The 26,176-nt window shown below is 44.6% G+C and overlaps 1 protein-coding gene across 1 annotated transcript; it reads left to right on the top strand.

Annotated features, from left to right (window-relative positions):
- Positions 1–336: 336 nt before the first annotated feature.
- On the top strand, positions 337–10,548 carry LOC144139883 (dermonecrotic toxin Hl-PLD1-like). The gene is made up of 2 exons (XM_077672122.1): positions 337–479; positions 10,105–10,548. The coding sequence occupies exons 1-2, from the start codon at positions 399–401 to the stop codon at positions 10,546–10,548; spliced, it is 525 nt and encodes a 174-aa protein (XP_077528248.1). The 5' UTR covers positions 337–398.
- The last annotated feature ends 15,628 nt before the right edge of the window (positions 10,549–26,176 follow it).

The following is a 26,176-nucleotide window of genomic DNA, read 5'->3' as shown; positions in this document are numbered from 1 at the left end:
GAAACACAGGCTCCTTCAATGGAATGTGCTCACTATACATTCAATATGGTAATTCATAAGTATCAGCTGGTTGAAAGACAATACCAGAAAATTGCGATAGTTTGCGATACTGCGTTCATATCTGTTTGCATTGTGTGAGTACTGTGTGAGTGTGTTGAATAAGAATACATTATCTTGGTGAGGTCACAGGATGGTTTATTATCGCCCTAGACACAGCAAAATTTTTAGAGAAAAAAAGAGGCCAATCTCGGGCATAAATACTCAGGTTCCGTGCTCTGTTGAAGTCATTGCATGATTCTGAGTTGCAGGATCTGTGCTCTGGCAGTTGGGGCATTTCTACAGTACTGTATAATACAGTTGAAAGTTTTGGGCCAAGTTGCAACGATCGTACAGAAGCAATGGCCTTTGTTAAAGCAACAGCTCAACGTTTTTGTCATGTGGTGGCGTTCCTCACTCTCCTGCACATGACGCTGCTTCCGGTGAGTTTATTGTTTTTTGCGTGACAACTTCTTTACATTCGTTAATCGAGCTCCATAGGTACGGTGGACTGCTGCGATAAAGGTGGCGTAAGACTAGCAAACCTTGAAGCCTTTTATGGGTCCTATCACGTCTATATAAACACTAGAACTGATGCGAGCGTACCCAATCATTACCGTACACACAGCTATTTTAGATGAATAGGTAATTATTCTCAATGAACAATTGAATGTTCAAAATTAAATTCCCAAGTACACTATCCGTACAGAGTGCTTGAGTGTTGATCATGCCTTGTATTCTCGGAAACCCCGCAAAAACCTCTAGTTTTTAAAAACACAGTTCACATGACAACACTACCACGCGTTGACCTGAAGCATCATATAAGACATCATCGTAACAAATGGCAAACGCAGTGGAGTGAGCAGAGAGCCAACGAACTACACGTAATAAAATTAGAAGCCGTTCTACTCAATGTGAAAGCTGTCGGAAATGCAGAGCAGTGATTCGCCATAGTGGCCTGTACCGCCTTTATCCGCTTACTGCTACCACCCCATGCAATTCAAATTTCCCGCCTTCGCAGTGCTCGCGCGCCCCGGCCTGAAACTGCGCCAGCGGGAGTTCTGTTCTCTTTGTTCTTTTCTCCCCGCACGTGCCGGCGTTGCACTGCCATCGTGATTGGGCCCATCTCCCCGCGAGGGGGACTCGAGTAAATGCGTCGCATGGGGAGTGGGTGTATTGCGTTAACGTTTAGTGTTTGGGGAGTTGGTGGTAGTGAATGCGTTCTGTCAGCAGCTTCTTGACGTAGTTTGAATGAGTCAAGGATACAAGGCGCGTTCGTAGCCTCCCATTCTGTGTCGGCTTTGTGGCGCAGTGGGTAGAGCACCATGTACATTGCGTTCCGCCCGCAGGGTCGAGGGATCGAAACCAGGTGCCGGATAGTATTTTTTTATATAGTGTAGGGGGAGGGGTGCGGACTACGACTACGGACGTCAACACGGGTGACATCGTGAGTTACTGAAATGCTCTGCATTTAATACTACACTTATGACCACACAGAATTGGCTGCCACAGCCCGATAACTGAGGTTTCCTTGTGCAGGGTGCGCACAGGTCACACACGTGCAACACACTAACACTGGCTCAGAGGATCATTAAGACCACTGTACCGCAGAGGCGCACATCTATCCATAATTCGAAGTATAATAAATTGTAAGCACTCAACACAACACAATACAAATGCTTTCTGGAACTCCACAGGCAGCATAATCCCCTTTTTGCCATGCTTTTAGCTGATGATTCCTTGTTTTGCATTAGGCGCGTTGTTAAGTATTTTACAAGTTAATTTTTATGGCTTATTTCTTACCACGCATAAACACAATCTGGCCCACTACTCCAGCCTCATTCTTAGCCTTCTAATTTCTATTACTTTGATTTTTGCTCATTGCTTTTCGTATTTTCACTGGTCTCAATAAATAAATTTTCTGGCGCACTTTGTCCGTTGTAACACAGGCGCCATTTAAACAATCATCAACTTAGAAGAGATTCGACGAAGCGTTTCTCAGAACATACCGACAAGGAATTGATCAATCCAATAAAGCCACCTTCTCTGAGAAAATGTTCAGCTTTGCTGACAAAACGACCAAAGCGTCTTTGTCCCAAGCGAATGAAAATGCATGTTTCAATATAAGTCAATAAAACGGCGAAGACCGCGGCGCCACTGAAACCGCGAAACGGCAAGACATGACAACACAGCTGCAGTGGAAGGTGAAACTCCTTGTCATCAACGCAGCCTTTCATCCGGCGCAGCGGCCGTCTGTTCAACAATTTTCATTTATCTGAATAAAGCGTTCAAGAGGCAGGGCTAGACAACGTGAACGTATTGGCACCACTATAGCTGACGAATGTAGTAAGCGTCTTGGGTTTTTTATCTTTTTAAATGTGCTTAGGGTACCTTCAGATTTTTGTGCCAAACGATCATTGGCTATCTTTATGCTCGAGCAGCCTTTGAACATTTCTATGTTCGGGTTCCCGACGCAAACTGGCAGTATTTTTAGCGCACTGTTTGCTACCCAAACGGCAGTATATTGGAACTGCTTCGCACTGATGCCCCCTTTAATGTGTAGCGAAAACTTGGGAAAACTGAAACATTTTTGATCTAGCGACCTAAAGAAACTGGTGCCTTCCCAAGACAAGGCGATAGGAATAAAGTAAGCAGAAAAAAGTGAGTGTGATCGCATGGCGTGAATTTTGGTTTGTGTGTGTCATCAGAAGGTTCCGAGCTCCTTAAGAGGCGTAATGTCTGCTTTGGGAAGCACTAAGTTTTTTCTTGAGTCCTCTCTGATGTAGTACCCTGTTTGAGAGAAATAAATATCTGCCCATTTATTGACAGGGAGATACTTATTTATAGACATGTATGGATAATTATATAACTATGAATTGACCTAACCTGCATGCATAGGCCTTCTGCGCTGGGGTTTGGTTAACATGCACCGCCCTCTCGTGCCTTGCCGCCGCAGAGAGTACTAGAACAGACGCCCACCACATGTTTGGATTTACTAGCAAACAGCAGGTCATATTTCATTGATTTAAATGGAGTATATTTTTATATAACGGTTAAAATATCTCCTCAATTAGCTTTGCTGGTCGAAGAAAGTCCGTAAACTGCGGTATAAGTTTTCTCCTGTACACCCCGGCGAGATCCCGCGTGTGCCGTTGTCCATAGCTCGGTGCTGTTACAAAACGCGTGCGTGCGTGCGTGCGGGTGTGGGTGTTTCTGTCTCTGTGTGCGCGGGTGCGTGCGTGCGAGTATGTGTGTATGTTTGTGTGTGTGTGTGTGTGTGTGTGAGAGAAAGATTTTGTGTGGGTTTTATTGACTTTTGCATATCTCCTATGCACGTTTTCACACTCTTCGCCCTAGTAGGCCTTGCGCCGAAGACCCCTTCAATGCAAGTACAGGGGAAATGGGAAAAGGTGTCCAGGTTACGCCAGAGCGCCTGTTTTTAGAGGGCAATGTTTTGCGCTGTCTGTCGGAACAACAATGAAGGAAACCATTTAAAACAGTGTAATCTACGCAGACTGTCTCAGGGCAATCCCTGCACTACGTTACAGGAGTGCAGCTAAACCGATAGCAGGAGACTAATACACAATAAAGTAACTTCCCAAACATACGGACACAAAAAACATGTTCTGCTGGGTGCTCATCCACGCAGGAATCGAATGAAATGGGGGAGCCGACTGTGCCCCACAGGCCGGGAATAAATCACGAGTGAACATTCTTCACGTGAATTGTATCGAATTTAAAGGGTGCAAGCTGACAGAAAAATGGCATGAAACTAACAACAAAATTGACATGGTTAAACCTGCTGTAGACGAAGGGGAATCAAGCGCGCACGAAGAACGCCACTGATGTCATTTTGTGTTGGTTACGACTAGGACATCCACATGTGGCACACCGCTCTTCCTTTGAAACAAAAACCAACCTATGAAGAATGGAACCAGCAACTAATATGCACAGCGTAGTAATAATTTATTTTGTTCAATTTCAGGATCCGACAAAAAAAAAACAATTCAAGCATTTCTACAACGACGTTACAGATTACATTTTACCCCAATTTAATTTAGTTCTAGTAGTAAATGCTCTTGCCTAAATTTCCTCGGCATTTAGTTTTCAAAAGAAACAATTCGTCTAAGCAATGTATAATGTCTTATAAACAACTGGTCATTATGCACAAAGCAAACACACATCCTTCTGTTTGGCGCACGGTGGTCTTAGCTGCTCATGCGCCATAAAACCAAACACAACAAAAACAACCCCATCATATAACCATGCTTTCGCGCTCTTTGCCCTCGTTGGCCTTGCACGATAAAGCGGCATAATCATATCATCAATATATGTTGAACAAAGTGGTGAAGAAGGCTGTTGAATTTGTGCATGCTTTCTGTATGCCACGTTCAGTCAGAGTCAATGCAATGGAGCTTCTTCAGACTTGCCGATTCCATGAGGCGTTTTAAAGCTGCATTTGGGTAACTCAGATGCGGACGTGCGGGTTTATGTCTCGCGGTAGTTAAACTACACAGCTCTGTTCTGTTTGGGATCAATGATACGAGATTCGCAGTATTCTTTCTTGTAATAAAACTGGCAGTGGTAGAAAAAGGTGGACTGATGTGGCAGCAATATTATCTGAAACATTACTGCCGACTCCGCAGTGGGCATGAAGCCATTGCAATTCCACGCTGTACTGTTTTCTATTGCTTGCAGATTCAGAAAGTATAGTTTCCGTGTAATTTGTTCTTTCTTAGTTATGCTACGCTACGTAAAAATTTGGATAGTCTGCCGTGCGAGCCAGTTTTTCTTTACAAATATGTGTCGTCGCAGTAATATGAACCGTCGATAAAGAAAACATTGGTCGACTGAACAGCCATCTTATGCTATTCACACGTTTCTCATTGAGGCGGCTTTAATAATAATGTTGGTGCTCTAATAACTTTTCATAATCAAAATATTCGTTTGCTTACTTTTTGTCTGATATTTTTCTATAAATCAAAAATGAAAAGTTGAGCTGTGACCGTCTGAAATCTTGTGTGAGCAGATGATCGCTGGCGTTCACAGTACTGTATGCAGTTTAAAATTTCTGAATAAACTCATTAAGACCAATAAAAGATGAAATTAATAACAATCTCTGGAAAAAGCTATCAAAACAACAATGTATTTTTTGAAAAATGTCCCAGTAGTGAAAGGGTCAAGGGTCCGGTGTGCTTTTGCCCGAGGCTTTCACCACAAAAGTAACCCAGCTGAAGGAATGAAACTGCACAGTAGCCAAATTTCTAGGGACTGTAGTGATGCCAAGTGCACTAGTAGTGCAAAGGAATTAGTTACGACAGCCCGTTTCTTGGCTTGCTGGATTAGGATTTATTGGAGAGGAGCGTACAACCAAGCCAGCTCTATAGCCATCGTCATTAGGGAGGAAACGGTAGTTCGCGGCGGAGGGGATTCAGATCCCGCACACTAAACTTTTCTACACCCTTTTTGGCCGAAAACGGTGTAAAAATCTTGTCCCATGGCTAACACCCTTAAAGGTGTTTTGGCAAAAAAAGGGTGTATGGATGAAAAAATGGTGTTGAGCTCAACACCTTTGAAAAAAGGTGTTGAGGATCCTCAACACCCTAAATAAGGGTGTTGAGTCTCACACCCTTTTTTTGAGGTGATGGCATGCGCAGAGGCAATGTCAAACGGCGGAGCGCGCAGCATTAAACACAAATAGCCAATACGTACAAGTTACAGTTGGAACACGGGATGCAAGCGGTACAGGGAGTGCATACTTACTTAGCAATACATGGGCTGTTCTTGCTTTTATACCCAGCAGAGGAAAGCCCCCAGATGGAGTCGGGGGGGCTTGTGGCAAAAAACCGATATTTTAGCGCTAATTTTGGAATTATGGATTTTACTACGAGGATGTACAAATGAACACGCGGATTTGCAAAAACTTTTTAATTACGCGGTAGTTTTTCTGATCCGTAACTTATAGAATTTTATTAAATACCATACAAATCTTCCCTGCCACCTTAACACCCTTCAAAAAGTGTGTTCATTATTTCAACACCCTTTTTCCCAGAAGGGTGTAAAGCTACAAATTAGGGTGTTCGAAACTAAGAAAAAGGGCGTAAAGAAAAAAAGGGTGTAGGAAAAGACCGCCAAAGAAGAAAAAAGGTGGAGAGACCTCTAATTTTGGAGGCATTTTGTACCTGTTTACACGGGTGGACTGAACATTCTCTACAAGCGGGCGGGGGGGGGGGTTGCACCTCACGATGTTTACAGCAATATGAATTGGCATAATTTATTACCAGTGAAGCTCTTTAAGCTTCAGGAGGTAGCTTTGGTGGCATTAGCAAAAAAATACAAAGAAAAAGAACTGGGGCACCTGTAAAGGGTGCACCACCGCAGATAGGGTATTATAACAGTGAAGTCGGCTTTCGAGCTTCTTAGAGTGTGAGCACAAGGGGCGTATGCGTATCCGCACCTCTTACTGTACTATTTCAAAGGTACTAGTCTTTTTTGGATTCTAAAAGGTAAAAAAAAATTCGCGCAGCTTGCAATAGTGGGGCAAGGCTTTAGAAACAGCAACGCTGGGGGCCGACCTACCTTGTTTCCCTCTTGGATCTCCTGGAAATGTGGAGAGGGGGTGGGAAGGGGGCACACTGGAACAGCCTTGTGAAATCCGGTTAAATTTGGCCTTATCCCTGAGCGGTCATCCTGGCTAAGCAAGAACATTGCAAAGCTTAGCAAACATAACAAAACTTAAGAACACCGGAAGAAACTAGGTCGACCCCCAGCTCCGCTGTTCTTTTTTTGCAACTGAACACCTATTTCACACCGTTTCAACAACCTACAGAAAGCCAAGCGTGTTGCAGATGGTAAACATCCTTTTCGCCACACGACTACAGTCTTCTTAATTTTGAAGGTTCAAATTGGTGTTTCACGTGCCAAAGCTAAACTTGGGGCATGTGGTGCACCGAATAAGGAAACGAGCGATCATTGCATAAGAGCAATTATTTTTTTTTTTGCGTTTGGAAATTTCTTGCGAGTAAAGGAGTATATGAGGGGATGTCTTCTTCTTTACAGTGCTGTTATGCATCCAAACATGGCCTTATTCAATGAATAGCTGAACACCTTTTCCACACCCTTTCAACACCCTAAGAAAAACCAGGGGTGTTGAAGTTGATCAACACCCTTTTTTTCAAACAAAAAGGGCGTAGAGTTAGGAAAAGGGTGTTGAGACTCAAGAAAAAGGGTGTAAAGGCCTTCCAACACCCTTTTTCCACTTATGCTACACTCTTTTTGGCTAAAAGGGTGTAAAAAAGTTTAGTGTGCGACCAGCTGTGATGCAGCGGCAGCCGTACGAACAATCAGAGAGCACATGCGGGTGGGCTCTGTGGCTGATCTTTATAAGCTTCAAGAAAATAAATTTGAGATCGGGGGACGTTACGTGTGCCTTTCACCGGATGCCAGGCCCCAGAGGTTGCGGTTATTAGAGGGAACATCCAGGTTGGTGCTCAAGGCGGCGGGGCCACGGTATATGGAGGTTGGACCTGCTGTGCCTTGGACACAGACGGCAGCTAGTGGATGCGTGCTCCACCTTCTTTCAGGGCGCAGTAGTTTGGGACATTTCTCGAGTGCCCGCGAAGCAGCGGCGGGAGTCGCCTGCTCCTTATTATGTTACCTACAGTGGAGGCAGTGGTCGGAACAGCAAGACAGATTCATTAATTTCACCTGTTGTCCCTTGAGCTTTTTGAAAGTTTGGATGGATGTAGGAGTCAGGACTGGGAATTTCTAGTCGTACGGCCGCCTTCCTCGACGCTGTCATGCAGCCTTAATAGAGGGCTACATGAAAGGACTTATTCAGGATCGCTCTTACGATGTTGGTAATTGGAACAAATGATGCTGGGTTATCGTTTATGCTACGAACGTATGCCTGTAACTTATGCTTTCCTCCTATCGAGAAAAAAGGATTCCCCATAAGTGTGATGGTGCAACATGTCAATTGTGCAGGGTGAATATCAGGGTGCAACCTTTTACAGTAACGCTCTTAACACTGCCGCCACCGTGCGACGTCCTGCACGCTCACCCCACTTTAATGCATATACATCTATGCATGTACATAACACTTTCACGGCGGATGCTTGCGGTGTTTTCTAGTTGTAAATCACGTTCTAAGGTCACATCCGCACGCCCATCATTTGCACAGATTCTCTGAATGGGTTGCGGAGATTGTCACCCAAGACTCCTGGGACATATCATGCCAAAATCTCAATTTTGTAACCGTTATGGCCGCATATTCTTGAAATGGGGAGCTAACAATACGCTGTTTGCTGGCTACTCTGTCTTGGCAACGAATGACGTGGTGGGTGAATGGGCCAAAACTGTTGCTCTGAACACCGTGGATATACAGTCTAGTCCACTTATAACAATATCCAAGTGCCAAGAAAAACCATCGTTCTAACCGACAATTGTTATTAGCGGGTTGAGAAATTAAAAAGCAGAACAGAGCTCAAAACATTTTATTCGCATGCCTGCAAGGTCGTACTACTACTAATGTGCGGAAAAGAAGCCCATTCTATCACCTTTGTTTGCCGCGTGTGAAGCTAGCGCAAATCTTTTCCAAAAGCATCTACAGGTGCTTCACCTAGCCGAGGTAAATGTCCTTGGCGGAACCAAAGTCCCCGAGGGACGGTGTCACGCATTGGGCCTCCTACGAAGACACTACCTTAGTAGGCTGCGCAACCGCGTCATTAGAGTCATCACTGTTGCACTTTTAGTGCACAATATAACCGGATTGAATCGTTATATCCGATTTCGTTGCACTGGAGCATTGTAATAAGCGGTTTATTTTACCATCGAAAGAATAAAGAAGTTGACGGTGCCATAGCTGTTCATCGCTGTATCCGATATGTTGTTATAAACTGTATCGTTATAAGTGGACTCGACTGTAACAATTTCGTTTCGTGTCCTCAAGCCACGCCCGAAAAACAACCTCTCAAATCATGGCAAACGGACTGGAGTGCACAGATAGACAACAAATTTCATGCATTAAATCCACACTCTCCACATACGCCACTGACACACGAAATAGATTTTTGGAAGATTGTTTAGCTAGGAGTCGGATAGGTCCCACACATGCGCACACACTTGCCCCTGCGTGCAGGATCTTCAATAGCACTGTGTCACAACTGCGGGAACCCCCTTTTCCTCCTTCGCATTCAACTTAAAATGTGAGGCACCCGACAAAACACGGCACAAGCATTTCAAAAAGCTGTAACACACCTCAAGGCGCCCGTGATATCGCTGATCAACTACACAACGTCTTCTATTATGCGGGACTTGAAAGAGATGCTTTCTACACCTCTTCATACCACACATAGTCACAACCGTTGCACAATACACGGGTAATGGTATTTCTCTTTTCAACAATTTTTGTTTTACCCTGCAACGTGACCGTATACAGAAGTCATCTTAGTTATATTTTAAGCCCTTTTAAACGCCTTCATAATTATTTCGCGCCTCACTGTTTTAGTATAAATACAGAATGTTTTGGCGCTCTGTTGCCTTAGTTGGCCATGCGTCATTGAAAGCAACAATAACCATCATCACGAGATTTAGCGCCTGAAATGTCGTTACTAAATACTCCTACCTCACATCATCCATTCCGGGCCCCCTGAACCGCTAGCCCGATGAGTTAGCTCTGAGTGCCTGGCATTCGTCCTTGGCGCAAGTGGTTCAGCGTTTTTTTATATCTGGGCGTATTTTCGCAACAAATTACGAAAAATTTAAAACATAATTTTTCTTGAAGAACTCCAGCTTAAAAATTCGGCGTGAGTTTCGCAAAGACAGAAGTGACCATAGAAATAGAAAGGTCTCTGAGTGGAGTTTCTATTCAAACGCACATAATAATTGCGCTGGTCTTATTGTTTAGTATTGGCCATGATTGGCTCATTACCACCTGTATTTGCGATGCTGCCTTAATCCAACAGCGCTCTACCTCAACACTCTTTTGCTGATATTATCTTAATGTAACGCTGTTTGGGTATGTATAAGGAGCTTCCTAATGACGAGTTGGCGTGTTTTTTTTTTCAGACTGAAGTTGAATCCCAGCGGCCATTTTACATCATTGGAAACATGGTGAACTCCCTGTACGATGTGAACGTCTTCTTGGAAGATGGCGCCAACGCGCTGCAGGCGGATGTGACATTTAGCCCAAACGGAAGAGCACAGCACACGTACCACGGCCCCCCTTGCGACTGCTACCGGTCATGCACGAGAGACTCGACCATCAAGGATTACCTTAATAAATTGCGACGCGAGACGTCTAAAGGTAGGCGTCCCTGTCATCCTAGCCATGCATATCATATTGTGCCAGCCACATTTATAGGGGATTTTTTAATGGGAACGATTGAGCAACATGTCTACGGCTCCTGCGAAAGAGCCCAGAAGAGCGACACAAACTCGTCGATGTGTCTCAGCCAACCATACATGGTCACTACATTACAAAGAGGTGTAGTGGCGCACTTAACATCATGAGAAAAACAATGTCAACGTCGCACTTTTTACGTAGTTTTCGTCCAAAGTGGAGGCTTCGCTATAAGCCACGGCTGGCATAAGGTAGGTCACTGGGATACATCGCGAATTTAATATAATTGTGTGGAAAGTGGAACAAAGTTTGAGTGTTAGAACCACTACAGTAGACCTGTTTCGCCAGAAACTCTTGAAACATCATTCATACAGCCTTGTAAAGGAGCCTCCATGATAAGGTATCCTGTATTCCCCAGCTTGTATTGCGTTGTTTCATCGTCGCGTGCGCAACAGTGAACTAGAATGTATTGTTGTCACAGGTAATATTGTCACTGTAGGAAACCAGTAGGACCTCTGCACTTGGGTTTGCGGAAACGGCGCCGTTCTAATCGGCAATTTTGTTACCTGAAAATTCAGCGGTGTGCTCACTGTGACTCTACATTTCACTCAATAGGTCCATGTTTTCGTTTTGATACTGTATTTTGAGACGTTGTTTTCTTTGGTTGGAAGAAGAGCAGAGACCACCCTAAAGTAATAAAATGTCAATGTAACGGACTATGCATTTTCATTTTGTGACGTAGTTTGGATGTAATTTCACTTCAAAGTGCTTTGTTCGCGAAAAGGTTTTTTTTTTTTTGCGAATACTTGTTTTGGTCATTTGGCGCGCTGTGCAGCACCTGAGAAACTTGCCAATATTCTGTGCCACTGCCTGCGAAAAGCTTTTCGAATCGCCGGTGGTAAGCAAGGGCTTGTCCCCGTGTATTTCGGGGAGACACGTTTTATTGCATTAGTGTAGCGTCTTTCGTTGTTGTTCTAAGCTGAATTCTTTGTTATGTTTCACTACTCCCACAGATGGCCGATTTCCTCGCCAAGTTGCGCTCCTGTATCTGGCCCTGCAGACATCAAGCATTTCTACAGAATACCATCACCAAGCTGGCGTAGACATTGTCGAAAAATTGAAAAAATTTCTCTGGAAAGACGGTAAGCTTACGGATTCTTACGGAGCTTAAAACATGTCCCACCCCTCACCCACGCTGTTCCAAATTTTTATACCCATCTATAGATTGTCATGGTAAATGGGACACTGAAGGGATTTGTGAACATCGCAGGATTACTGGCTGAAATTGTAGTTTGGAATCTCTACGCGCCGTTTCGACCTCTCTCGCTCCGTTTACGCGGTTTTCTTTTGTAGAAAAATCAGTTTAAAAATGATTTCCTCTTCTCTACATCCTCCTCACTAATTTTATTTTACTTTTTGTGTGACGCAAAAATAAGAAGGCTTGGCTTGACTGCGCTACTGCATGGCTCGCCGACCCTCCGACAGAATCAGTCGGCCTAGCGTTTTGCCGGCTGGCCGCAGGCGGAACGTCTCAAATCGTCCTCAGTTGAAACTAAGCCACGGCACGTTTGTGCCTGAGAGAATATGCCTTTAGTTTGTTAGTTTCTTGAGTGTATCAAGCTCTGCCTCTATATCTCTCTACAAAAGCCCACAAGCGACGCTTGCCTAACCGGTATAGTAGTAGAAATATCTAAGGCGAATTGAAGGCGTGACCATTGTCAGCGAAAATAAGATAGGTTCTAAAGAATAGACACCAACTCAAAAGTTTACCTTACAGCGTAAAACCAAGGAGCGGGAAGCACTGCTTTGCGCTTGGTGAACTAGCACAGCGGTCAGCAGCACGGCCATATATCCGCGAACGCCTTTCCGCCTACGGAATGGAGTCGCTAGAAGTGAGACATTTGCGGAAATTTCGGGGGCGTTTAGAAAGCGAGCGCTCTTCAAGAAATATTCATCTAAGCTTCTTGAAAGGATAAGGTATTTCGAATGCTAGGACTAAATAAAGAAGTAAACGTGCTATAATTATATACTTGATATTTTTAAGCCGTGGCAGCATTGGCTTAAGGCCGGGTGGTCTGGAACACTATGTATATTCTTTGGCAATTCGCAAGTTCCAATCCCCGAGAGTGCATATTTTTTAACTTGATTTATTTGTTTCTAGCCATGTTTTTGGCTCAGTTTCACATTGTAAATATTTAACAATACTGAGGTCGCACACTATAATCAGGCTATGCACATCAACTTTGTTGCCGTTTGAAGCAGCAGTTTGGCTAAGCGCTGATATCACCCGTTAGTCCTCTTCGGCATGTCATTGAAAAAACTCTTCTCGCCCTTTCAGGAGCGGCAGGGGGAAATTAGAAAAATGAGTTTTTTGCATTTGTATTTGCGATATTTATTAGCAAATATCAATTGTATAAACCAATCACTGAAACAATTATTTGAGAATCTTTATAACCCCACCCATTGTGTTCGGAAATGCACAGTCGCCCTCATGGTATTGGTTTGGGCGATAGCCAGGAGTACTTTTTAGATATTCTTAGGCGCTACACATCTCAGCAAAAAGCACGTCGAGATGTGAACGGGTGACCAAGATTATCATAAATTCACGAAAACAGAATTCGCCGCTGTTCCTCAGTGGCTGGGGTACAAATTCCAAAACACCGCCTTAGTAAACGCCTCCGCCATGACAGAAATGTACTCCCGAGATTTTAAGTGTGTGTTAGTCCGGCATTTCGCTTCATAGCTATAGATATTATTGGCTTTTTGATCAGGAGATTTAACGCTCCGAAACTACAAAAATTATGAGGCGTGCCGTAGTGAAGGGCTCGAGATAAATTTTGTCCACCCAGGGAGCTTTACCGTAATCTGAAATCTCGACATACGGGCGTTTGCGCTATAGCATGGTCTCGTAAGCGAAGCGTGTGGTTGCAACAAAAAGTGTGAGCAGATGTGGAGCTCTTTTCGAGCGCCCAAAAATTGAACTTAAATCCACATCTGAAGGGCTGTAATTGAACTCTTTTGTTAACGCGTCTTTTGAACGTGGGTCACCGGTGACCCGAACGCGCCATGGACAATTTTAAAAATACGAGCGCTCCTGTGGACTTGCGGTGCCATCTGTCGCATTCTCCAGGCAGTGATCTCGCATTTCCAGAGTAGTTTGTATTAACGGCTGTTCAAAGTGTGCGGTTCGCGGCGTTTGTTTACGAACATGGGAGACGATCCGGCTGTGGGACTGTTGCACGTATGACGCCTTTCTGGCAATTCTGTTGCGTCTGGAAGTGACGATTGGGCTGTTTCTAGTAGCAGTGACTCCAAAGATTATCCCGGATCATCGGATTTTAGTTCGGACAACGAAAGCGTTATACTTTCACAGTCATGTTTTTTTTTCTTGAGCCACAATGCGGCGGAATTTGTCCAGATATGCACGGTTCAATAGTGCATTTCTTTCTCTTTTTACTCATATTTACTGTGTTTATGTGTATGGCAAACTTGTACAATAAGTAGATAAGACTGTGCAACCTTGGTCGAACAAAGCAATTTTTACTGGGCAGGAAAGAAAAAAATGTAACTAGTATACTTTTTCGCAAGCGCATTGAAACTTTCCTGTAATGTACAGGACTGGTGCGCAAACAATTTGTATATTTCGGAATATTTTTCATTTTTACCTCTTTTACATAGTGGGCACATCATTACAAATTTTCTATGAAATTTTCAATAAATGTTGTATTTTAAATTTTTTTTCACATATTACGTTGTGATTTTAGCTTTTAAAACTGACACATTTCGAAAGTATGTTTACTTAGCTTTCTTTTGATATATATCATTACACAATAAGCATTAAATAACGTTTTTTAAAAAATACTTACTAAAACCTATGAAAAGTCGCCTATTTCCCCACGGTAATGAAAGAGTTAAAAATCCTGCTTGCCTTTTAATTTCCATCTTAGAACAAAATCCTCGCATCATTTTTGGGGCAATTGTTTGGACAGCACTTGCAAGCAAAAACGGATTGGATTTTCAGAAAACAAGCTGTTAGGTATTGAATATTCTGTTTATTAAACACGTCATTCCCCCAAATCGTGATTTTTCCTATCAGGTGGGTGTTACAGCTAAATCTTCTAAAATAGTGTTTAGAAACGCGTATAAGTTACCTATATCTACGAAAAGCAGTTCAATATCTGAACTGGCCAGAGTAAAAAAAAAATATTAGGAACATTATTTCAGCGCTTTTCACTCTCTGCTGGATGTAACTTTTAAAGATATCAGGTATATTCAGCCCGTACAGCCTAATAAAAATGTGCCGATGAAATTGGAAGCCGTTTGAACTAGCAGATTTGCTAAGCGTTGACATAAGCTGTTTGGTATTTTGGGATCGTGAGCCGTGCCATAAAAATTCTTTTGGCTCCAGTCCGCGCTGTGAATCTGGTTGGAAAGCATAGCTGAAAACGACACCCACAATTGCCCTTAAGACGTCACTCGAATTCACACACGTGGCTTTACAAAAGATGAAACCAGAGATTCTGTCTGCCGTTACCTAGAATTCACAGAGGCGGCGTCCCGAACGCCGAAGCGTTGGCCACGGCCGGGCTAGAGCGGCGGACGCCACCGCTGGAGCCCGGATATGCGCCGGCAGAAAGAAAACGTCGGTAAGCGTGATTTGAAGGATGAGACAGCGGAACCTAGCCGTTCTGATGCGCTAGCTCGTGCCTATACCACCACGCAATACAAGCGCGGACACCGGAACAATTCGGCATGTGAGCTTAGTGATTACTATTTATACTGACTGAAACTACTCAGTTTAGTGAGTTTGAAAATTGCGCGAATGCTGCGGGAACTTTTATAATCGCTATTTATCAGAACCAGTTCCTCCTTCCGACTTTTGTAATACCTGTTAAAATACAACCCAGTTGATATTCACCCATTTAGAAAACGCAGTTCCATTCATGGCAAGCAGTGCGCAAAACATAGTGTTTGTTTAGCGGCCAGATGTCTGTGTGCGGTCTCATAATTTTGGTTTCGTTCCCTGCAAAGCAATCGTAAACGTATGTTTGCCGTACGACCACTTCACTCCGTCAGGTCCGGATAACCCAGTACGTGCTGTCGAACAATTTAAGCAAGCCGTGCGAAGGAAGCGCGCAATGGACGCGAAGCTACGCCTAAACAGGCCCAAAACAACCGTCGCTAAAGCAGACGACAAAGCCGGGTCACCCCGATGCGCCCGCAGGCGGGAGCGCGCGGGGAACGCTGAATAAATCGCCGCGCATTCTACAGTGCGCTCCGTGAGTGAAAACCGCCCTCTTCCTCCCCAGCCGCGTTCGGAGTTTCTTGTTCCGCGCGCAACGAAAGGACCGTTGGCTGGTACAGGTAGAAAGCTTTGCTTTATTACATTCTTGGATAAAACCAGCGCGAATTCAGACGAAGACAGAAGGAAGAAACTACAAGGGCAGCAGCTGTTACTTCCTTCTGTCTTCGTCTGAATTCGCCCTGGTTTTATCCAAGAATGTCTCAATTCCAACTAGCCCAGCTTCCAGCCCTCCTGCAGTTTATTACATTCCTCTCTTTTAGCCGGGTCGCATGGCGGTATGTTTAAAATTGGTTTTGTGTAATTTCTATTAGTAACATTTCTTAGCAAGAAGTGGTTGGATAAATGAACTGACGGGAATTCGGGTGAGTTTTTCCATTCGCTCAGGTTTCGTGTTACTCTGTAGGCGACCTTCCAGAATAAATGACGGGTATTTTCTTCATCATTCCTTTCAAATGAGAGGTGTAATAATATTTTGAGTGCAATGGTGTCCCCTGAAACCATTATCTCATACATTTCTTTCAGTTGCTCCAGCAGAAGCCATTCCCGTGCTGCTGTACGTCAGCAGCACCTCTGAGATGAACGTTTTCAAGGGAGTCCTAGACACCATCCCCGCTTCCTGGAGAGATCACGTAGGTTAGTGAGTGGCGCATCGCTTACCTTCGCTCCGCATTACGTTCACTGAGAATGCCTGTTTGGTTCGCTTCAACACAGAACCTTCAAACTTTAAATAACAAAAATCGCTGGGATGTCGGAAAAGTCAGTAAAGGCAATGTATATTCATTTTTTCGGCTGAACCTAAATATCTGAAGAACGTTCTGACGCCGAACAGTCTATTAACAGTTAGGGAATGGTTTGACAAAATTCCTTCAGAAATATGATTGCGCAGTTAGTCATCGTACGAGCTCTAACGATATACCATGCAAAAGATTGAATATGTTCTGATAGTACACCATGTTCGAACCACATAAATACGGCGTTCTCCTCGCTTGTTTTTGTGCGTAATCTTATCTCGGCCTATTTTTTTTTTAAATTTTGTGTGTGGCCGCTTGCAGTGTAGAATTATATCTTGGCTTACTTGGACTTTTCAATTACCCGCACGTGGCACCTCGTGTATTCAAGGTGACAGTAGTGGTGACTCCGCATGCTTATCCCTCACACTCATGCTGTAATCAACCGTAGCTATATGCTGAGAAGTGGAGGGTAGAATCCTGGGACGACGGCCGTCGGAGCCCTGGTCAAGCTCCGGCCGAAGGGTGCCTGTCTGCCTACCAGGCAGCGAGCTCCGCGACCACTGGCCATCTGGGTAAAATCAGTAACGAAAGTACGCAAGTGCCTTGGTGTATGCAATGGCACATGGTATTCCAAAGTATCCCACACATCATCGGCCCCTCAAAACGACCGAACCGATGTCTCGTTGCCATTCCTCCCGACTGTCGCTCTCCTGAACTGTGGTAACTATCCCGCTCCTGGAGAATGGGATAGGTAGGAAAACAAAAGCATGCTCCTTCATTGGGCGTATTCTAGACCTCTAAGTTCCTAGCAAACATTATCGGAGAGCTCTACAAATCCAAGCAATTAAGTGGAGGGCCGCTGGTGGAAGTCAGCACCAAGCAGCAGGCCACAGCATTCCTGAATCAGACACAAACCGCCGATCTCCACATAAAGCTCACGCCTCACCGCAGCCTTAATCGCTCTCACGGAGTGATTTCCCACCCCGAGTTAATGAACAAAACTGCAGCATTTTTGATGGCCTTCAACATCAGGGCGTAACAGCATGAGGCGCATAACCATATCCTGAAAATAAAAAGTCCCGACCAAACTCCTAAGTCTAACCCTTGACCGGTGAACACTTTCCCAATTCATCAAGGCAGGTTTTATTTGATGTCCGCTCCGGAGTTCGTCCTCAACCCGCGGCCCTATTGTAAGTACCAGCGCTTCGGGCACGGCACTAGCTCCTGCTGCAGCCTACGCACCTGCGCAAAGTGCGCCGAACATGACCACCTATGTGAAAACTGCAATTCACAGAGCTTCATCTGGCCGTGCTCTCAGGTTTCCGACCCGCCATACTCAGGGGTATGTGATAAACTTAATTTATAGAAGCAGAACACAAATGTAATATACAGAAGCCATCACCTTCCCGAAAGCACGGAAGATATTTCCAGATATCGCCGTAGTAACGTATGCCGACGCGGCTGGCTAATGTGCGGAGCGTCGTCTGGTTTTGGCGGGAACCGCGTTCAGCGAGAGTGATCTGGTGCCGCCTCCGCGCCCACTGGGCTGCTTCTTGAGCACCATCCGTCACCATGCCACTTCCCCAGCCGGCAGCAGTTGTGGAGGCGACCGTCATGTTGGGACAATGCCAATCCCACCATTTCTTCTCCACGTACCCCAAGCCCGCATGAGGAGACCCATGGCAACCCCCATTACCGCCGCACCGCCTGCGCCATGCGTGGAGCTCGTAATGGCCTCGTAGGTATAGAATAGAACACCCGAAAGGGTGCACAGTCCAAGGATCCCCTTCTTTTGGGAGCTTTGAGGGCACCCAGCGACGACATGGGTGTCGGGACGTTTCTGCGGACAGAAAAGGCTGAGCACACTCCTCGGGAGGGGTTGCCGTTATCTCCTGAAAATAATTAGCGTGCAATAGGATCGCCGTGCCGGCTCTCCTTTGGGCTGTTCCTATTTGCACAATAATATTTAGTGGTTTAATGAAGTTATGCTCTATTTATATCCCAGCAGGTTATCCCTTTCTAAGCTTTTATTTTGAAGCGATGGCAGATGCGGTGCCTGTCGTCAATGCGCATAACCCTGTCTGGGGTCTTCCCGCACAGATGCCAGAGGTCGCCTTATCAAAAGTTTTATGACACGCTAGGGAGCATGCCTCTTAAACCACAAACACCCCACATATTATCACACAGCGCACAACGCTGACTCACACCTTGACCTGGCTATTGGTTCTTTAGTTTTTTTTCCATCTCTTGAGTTGGACGTTGGCGTAAACTCATCTACAGTGACTACTTCCCTTCAGCATTAACGTACATAGGTTAAGGACCAAACAGCTCACACGTTCGTAAAAAGTTCAACGAAGCAAGAGCAAACTCGAATAGATTTGCCGAAACACCAAAACCTCACACACATTTATAACACTCATGAACATGGAGGAGGCAACAGAAATCGTCACAGCGCGATTCTTAGGCTCTACCGGAAAGTCCATTCCGCAGGTGTACAGGGCCTGGCACAACCCAATGTGGCCGTGGGGAAACGCCGACTGTAGGCGTGCGAGAGGGACCCAGAACAAAGCGTGGGCTATATTTCGTTTTTACTCCATCTGATTACCTAATATCTCTTATCCGAGCTGAACTTCTTGGAAAGCGTGTCTGCCGTAACGAAAAAAGCAACAGTTGTCCCACCGCCTTTACGACCGTAATCTCATACACAGAGGCACATAAAGTCTGAACACGAACGCGCAAACTCACAAGACAGCAGACACATTGCCATCCCCCTGGTAAGCACCAGAGCGGACACTCTTAAACATCACGCTAACCCTCTTACACGATACTTCTAACACGGGTCGAGTTCGGTAGACTACACACACACACACACACACACACACACACACACACACACACACACACACACACACACACACACACACACACACACACACACACACACACACACACACACACACACACACACACACACACACACACACACACACACACACACACACACACACACACACACACACACACACACACACACACACACACACACACACACACACACACACACACACACACACACACACACACACACACACACACACACACACACACACACACACACACACGCACGCACACACACACACACAGACACACAGTGATGAAGCATACAATGTCTTGTGAAAAGAAGCCCTTGCGTTACAACAGGTCTTAGTTTTAGTATGTTCCTTCACAACCCTGTCAGTGAATAACTATATTCTGGAGCTGTTTACCCGTAGTCAGGCATGCACCAGCATATTCAAATCAGCATCATTATTATCATTATCATGGACTTTCTAAATGTCAGTATTAGTAGTTGGCTTTTTATTAGAGGAGAATGTGTATCTGCGTATTAAAAGCTACATATTGGTGCTCTGGTTTCTGCTTTGATGTAAATTGTAGCCATCCATAACTGTTACAAACATATTTCTTTCTAGTGATCCATAGTTTTCCGTTTGCGATAACAAAACGTATGCGCGCAGTAGTAAAATCTCAAAGCACTTCAGATGGTTATCTGAGCAGAAACTGGGCGGCTTCCTGGGTGAAAGCCGTTCAAGGTGCTCGACAAAGTTCCAAGATGTTACAACGAATAGAACTGAAGAGCCATGAAAACGCAGGTGTTCTCGTAATCAATACAATAAAATACTTAAATGTAACAGATTGGTCTTGCAGAATATGTAAGTATCATTTAGGTAAGCAAATAATAAAAAGCAACAGTTCAGAACAGGTCGCCACAAAGAGTGAAAATTTGGGTTCGTTTTCACAAAGTAATTCCAAATAAACTGCGAAGAAACATCAAGGCTCACATAAAGGGCTAAGATTTGTCGATGTATATGCTCATCGCGTAGTTGACGAATGGCAACGTTTTAATTTAAACGATCTATTTGTATCTTCGGGCATGTACACTTCAGCACTAAACAAAACAACTCAAAACAAGATAGGATGAGTACATTAAAGGGCGGCGCCAAATTTTGTCACAACCAGCGCCATTGAGTGTCACACAGAGGAGTGTTCTCTTTGCCCTCCGCAAGATGGATCTTAACAATATATCCACTGCAATGCAACAGAAGTTTGTTGACTAGAAGTGCACTCCGACTCGAAGGCTTACGAATGCAGAACTTGAAACAACAGCAGGTGAAACAAAATGTGGTTTTTCGTATCACGATAACGGAAGGTCCTACCAATTCAGACTAATGATATGGATAAAAAAACCCCTAATATCTGGTAGCCTGACCTACAAAACAATTGTGTAGAAATTGGCAAAGCATTTTTTGGAAATCCTGCTTCCCTGGAATTTCTTATGCTGTTTTCTTCTCTGGCTTAACAATTTCTGCCGCACTTTCCACTACAAAGTTTCTGCGACCTGGCGGACTACGTTTAAGGCACAAGCACCTCAGCCTGTCTAGGACACTTCGATTACCGACAAAACTGGCATTTTGCGGCACGACAACCAATAGCAACTTGCAACTGTGTATCAAGAGTGAGCAAGGTGCTTTCATTTGTGAGATAATAACGCTGCATTTTTTCGTTAGTACTTGCTGCTAAGGAGATATTTACATTAGGTCCAGTAAAAAGTACGCAACTCCGTTTTTTTTCAGTGCGGTACCGATTTCTCACGCGCATGGCGCACTCTTGCGTATATAGTGTCCCAACGCAATCTTCAAATATTTTGAATTATATACCTTAAAAGTCACCCACGTACTGGATCGCCTAGCTAAAATGTTCGGTATGGGAGCTCATTTTCTTGCGGGCTAAGGGGCTTTTTAGAACAAACCCAGAAACCTCTTGATATGTGGCACAGTTCAGTGTTGGGATTAAATGCAGGGAAGTGTAACATTAACTCATGGTGAATTACCAAGCTTTGCCTGGTACCTTGAAGAAAATTGAACACTTTCAATATTTTCTGCAGGATTTGATTTCGGTGGCTGGGAGCCATTGACCAAAATCGGTGAAGCTTTCGCGGAGCTGAATATAACCGAGGGTCGATGGCTGGGAAGTGGAACCAGCAACTGCCTTCCGTACGGAGGGGCCCTATACGAACGCCTGCAGGCTATTGTAGACTGCCGAGAAGGCACAATTCCTGGCTGCAATTTTGTTGACAAGGGCTACGCATATAACCTGGACACGCAGAGCGTTATCGGAAGAGAGATCAGGTAAGTGGGGATTTTTTCTGGCCGCTGCCCTACTTTGCAGTTGTAGGCAGTGCAGTGAGTAATAGAATAATATAAATGGCTCTTTGACCATGGTTATGCTGAAAAAATAATACACATATTCATATGAGCCCTATCACAAATCAAAATCAAAGTATAGTAGTGCATAAACATACCTATAAGGATTAGGTGGCCCATTGAGGAAAAAATTAAAGCCGTTCCACTCCATGTGAAAGCCGTCGGAAGTGCAGAGCAGCAATTCGTCATAATGGGACGTTGCGCCGTTATTCGTTCACTGCTACCCGCCATCGCGCTCTTCGCCGCCCGGTCTCACTCCTCTCTTGATGAATAGGCAATTCAAATTTCCCGCCTTCGCAGTGCCCGCGCGCCTCTGCCTTAAACTACGCCAGCGATAGTTCTGTTGTTTTTGTGCTTGCTTTAATTTCATAAGCTGGGGCTGTTTTGCGCCATTTTGAACGAACAATTTTTGTTTTCTTGAGAGGCTGTAGCCTTTCTATGTCAATTCGAACGCGCTGTGTCCTTTTGCCTGGCCGCTGTTTTCACTTACTTTCGTAAACACCAACCTAATGAGTGTTGCCAACTAAATGAACGCGGGGCCGCCGGTTTCATACACGAGATTTTGCCTAAAATGTACCTGCAGTTTTCTTTGCGCTGAACAACGCGGAGATGTATGACAAGCGCAAGCAGTTCACGGGGTTTGAACGGTTATGATTATTTAAACCGCGTAGTTTTAGAAGCCTCAGCGTGACTCCGTGACGGTGGTACACCAGGCTAATTTGGGTCAGTTATCTCGCTGAGGCGCCTGATTCCGGCAGTCGCTTGACACCGGCCGTTAGCGACCTACGACGACAAGGCGAGCCCATAAAGTGCGCTGCATTTAAAAAAGCTGACGCCTGAAGCGGCTCCAAAGCTCTCATTAACCTCGACGTGTGAGCCTGCATCTGAAGAAATCCAAAGCGGGCCGATTGCGTAAGAACGCGGGGTGCACCGGCCTGGTGGTCGTTGGCTGGTACACCCTTCTTGGATGGTAACGCGGGTATGTGCCGTCCTGTCGTTTAAATAACTTACTCCGCCACAAAGCAAGGCTCTGTCTTCTACTTATCCCGGAGCCGAATGCATATTGTGCCGTACCAATACCAGCTTTCAGGTTCTCTGGTTAGAAACAAAGCTTTCTCGTTCACAACCAAAGGGTACCGCTTAGGTGTCCTCGTATTTTATATGGGCTCCCCTTTTAAACAAACTCGTCTTTCGGACAACTGTAATTTTGCCGTGTAATGGGCTCAAGAAGAGTACGGGAGCAGAACTGCCAATACGGAAGTATATGGCCACAGCTGTTACGCTTCCGCTGAAGTCATTTATACCTTTCTTACTACAAGCAAACAATGGCGCTGTGGTTCTACCTTGTTATAATTTTTCATTATTTTACTACCCGAGAGGTCATCGAATGAACGGTTTGAAAACAACTAGCAGGATTCGCTTGTCAACGTGGAAGTTGTAGCAAGCAGATTGTGGATTTAAATCTGGATCGGTGATATTTGCAAGATTTTTGGTACCGCTAGCGTAATAAAGTCAGTGCCAGTTTAGGGGAGCAAATACCGAATAATAGCTTTAAAAAATTGCTATGACTTAGCTTGGCTAGACCCGGTTATGCACATGCAATCCACCGAAGCCCAGTTTTCCTACCGAACGATATGGCTAGTGAAGCGTTCCGTATGCCGAGCACTAACTAGTACCGTGATTTCAACAGTTTCAGAAGCCGTCAAAGTCGAAATCGAGGCGTCCATTGCTGGCTTCATAGCTCGGCGATGTCATTTTTTTGCATCCTTACTCACGACGCTACCGGCTAGTGAAGTTTCCTGTTATTTACTAGTTTCAGCCTGCTGGTTTGAGCTCTCGTATAAGCGTTTCGTCTTTAATTCATTATCAAGCCGAGCAGCAGCTTCCGGGTGGCCCAACGCAACAGGTATCTGTATGTGCAACGGGTGAACTGGTGAGCGGCGAACAATGAAAAAACGCGTATTGTGGCTGTTAGTCTTTTACATGGCACAGCTATGCCGTTCTGGAACGCTGTTTTTTATTTACTTCTTATCGACTGGTACTTGCCGTATTTTGTTACAAGGTAACTTGAATCATGTCGTGAAAGATAGGGTACAATTTCACAAAGAGCATCCCGTAGGCTGCATTGTCTGTATGGTAGTTATGCTGTGTCCTGTCAAATGCCTGGCTAGCGGTGTTGGCTGCTGTGTACGCGCGATGGGCCTCAATTGGCGTGTTTCTGCGATAGTTGTATTTCACCCCACTATTCCTGATGCAATACAAAGAATATGCACTGTATTCAACGCGAATCTGTTTTGCTCTGCTAGCTGGGGATCCCTATTTTGTTTGTGGCTTGCATTTGTCTTTTGAGACCACAGGCAATCAAAAATTGCATCCTTAATACGTCATAATTTTAGTGCGGTAAATTATGCTGGTGTTTAGCATGCATGGTCTAACGAGTATTTTCTTCCTTTTTCTTATGCTATAACTCATTTAGGCGAAGTTCGCGTTAAAATTCTGTCAGTTTCGTTCTATAATTTTTTATCAATAAACAATCTTGCATTTTGACTTCATGGCCCTCTTAATTGCGCTTTAAAACACTTTTATTGCAGAATATCACTTTTACACTGAAGAACGACCAAAAGGTTCGGGTGCATTCGGGTTTTGTTGAACATGGAACCTGCAGCGGTGCATCTCGAAAGATTGATTTCGCGTATAATCATCGGGAGTTCAGAAATTACTGCTGAAATTTCCTAGATTTGCAACTCATTAAGGGTTATTTCTACTGCGAAACTGCGTTGTATTAAGTGGCAGTAGTGTACGAGCCATCTTCTAAATTTCTCAGTGGAACTTTTTTTACGCAGATTATCCCCTCATACTGGTCACAATATCACTGCACTTCGAATAACTTACACCAATGTTTCTGACGTTGCATAACCCTGTCGGCGAAAAACTGTATGGCAGTACACTAATGCTGAGTGAAATGTTCTTCTGTCGATTTTTCAGGCTTGGAGTGGACGCTGTCATCACGAACTACCCCAGCACTGCTCTGGAGGTATTGAAAGCGGGTGACATCGGGCGACTAGTACGACTGGCCCGTGTAGGGGACAATCCTTGGAAGCGGATTGTAGACTGAGATCCCCAGCAGTGTTAGATGTAAAGGTTCTTGCAACTGCGAGTAGCATACTTTTGAAATTCAATTTTTTATATAAGGGTGAAGACAAAGAGCTTTAAAACTGCTCATCCCAGTTTATTTCGGTGGATATGCAAACAGCCCATTAAATTGGAGGCGCTGATACGAAGGTTCGAAGTACGCTTCAGTGCGAGTCACTTTTCAGCCGCATTATATGGCTGCGGACCTGAAATGTATTTCTCCTTACTGTTTTCGCTAATAAAAATAAAATAAGACGATCCATATATGTGCGTGTGCCTTTTGTGGTGTTTTTGGCACAAATAAGCGGCCCATCGCCAGCTTGGTTCAGATACAAGTTTGGCGTCCTCTTATGTTAAGCTACACTGTGCGCCAGGCTTCATTGAAATCTGACTAACTTGCGTATACCCATAAAAGAACGGACATTTTTGGGATTTGGGAATTATGCCGTAAGCCGCAGCGCAAAGCGTTGTAGTTTACTTTGAGGGGCTCTTCGGCACGGAACGAACGTTTAAAGCACAGATCAGTAAAAAAAAACGTTTCTTGATTGCCTATGGTACACATTGTGTTTTAAAGAGTGATTCAAATTGAGCACCTGTCGATGTCATCTCAGGAGAGTGAAGTCTGCTTCAAACGTGTAATATGTACGAAGCATAATTCATTCTGACTGACTCCCTTCAGCAATCATCACAAATACTTTCAATTTTTGCCTGCTTCTGTTGACAGGTGGAGAGATGCTGTAATTACACAAAACGGCCAATTGGAACTACCAAGTACTTCTTTCTACGAAATACACCTTCAATTGAGCCTCAAATTGTCGACAGCCAACTCAGGTTTTATGGCATGGTCATAGCTTAGTATCCTATCGCTATTGCGCCCACAAACAACAGGGCGCGCTTGGAGTGAGATGCTTATGCGTTCGTTACGTCACGTCCTTCCTCTTATCCTCTACCACTAGATAACTGCGACCTTGGCATCAGAATTACACGTGATGCCTCCTTACCGAAACAATCACCCAGAGCAACTAGAGGTCTTAGGTAACAGGGAAAGTTCGATTTTTGGATTATATTCCTAATTCAATTAATTTAGCCCGTTTCCTGCACATTCCCAACAACTGAGCATAGAATTGGAAAAGCCTACGAAAGCGGTTGGAATGCCAAGGTAATGAGGAGGAGTACCTCCAGCTCTGCGGTGTTGCGAATGAACGTTTCACTCCACGGATGTGTTGCGTACAATTTATCCTATGAATACGTTTCTTTGGCCACATTGAAAACCGAACAGTCATCATGCACAATAAGTGTTCAGCTGCGTGTGTGCGTGATTGAAGAAAAAACGGTGCCATTCTTTTGCTCTGTTGATGTGCGGCAAGCG

The sequence above is a fragment of the Haemaphysalis longicornis genome, unplaced genomic scaffold, assembly GCF_048455015.1.
Source record: "Haemaphysalis longicornis isolate Haplotype H1 unplaced genomic scaffold, Haemaphysalis longicornis Haplotype H1 scaffold_5, whole genome shotgun sequence".
Lineage (NCBI taxonomy): Eukaryota > Metazoa > Arthropoda > Arachnida > Ixodida > Ixodidae > Haemaphysalis > Haemaphysalis longicornis.
The sequence above is the reverse complement of the archived record's forward strand: the minus strand, read 5'-3'. Positions and strand labels throughout refer to the sequence as shown.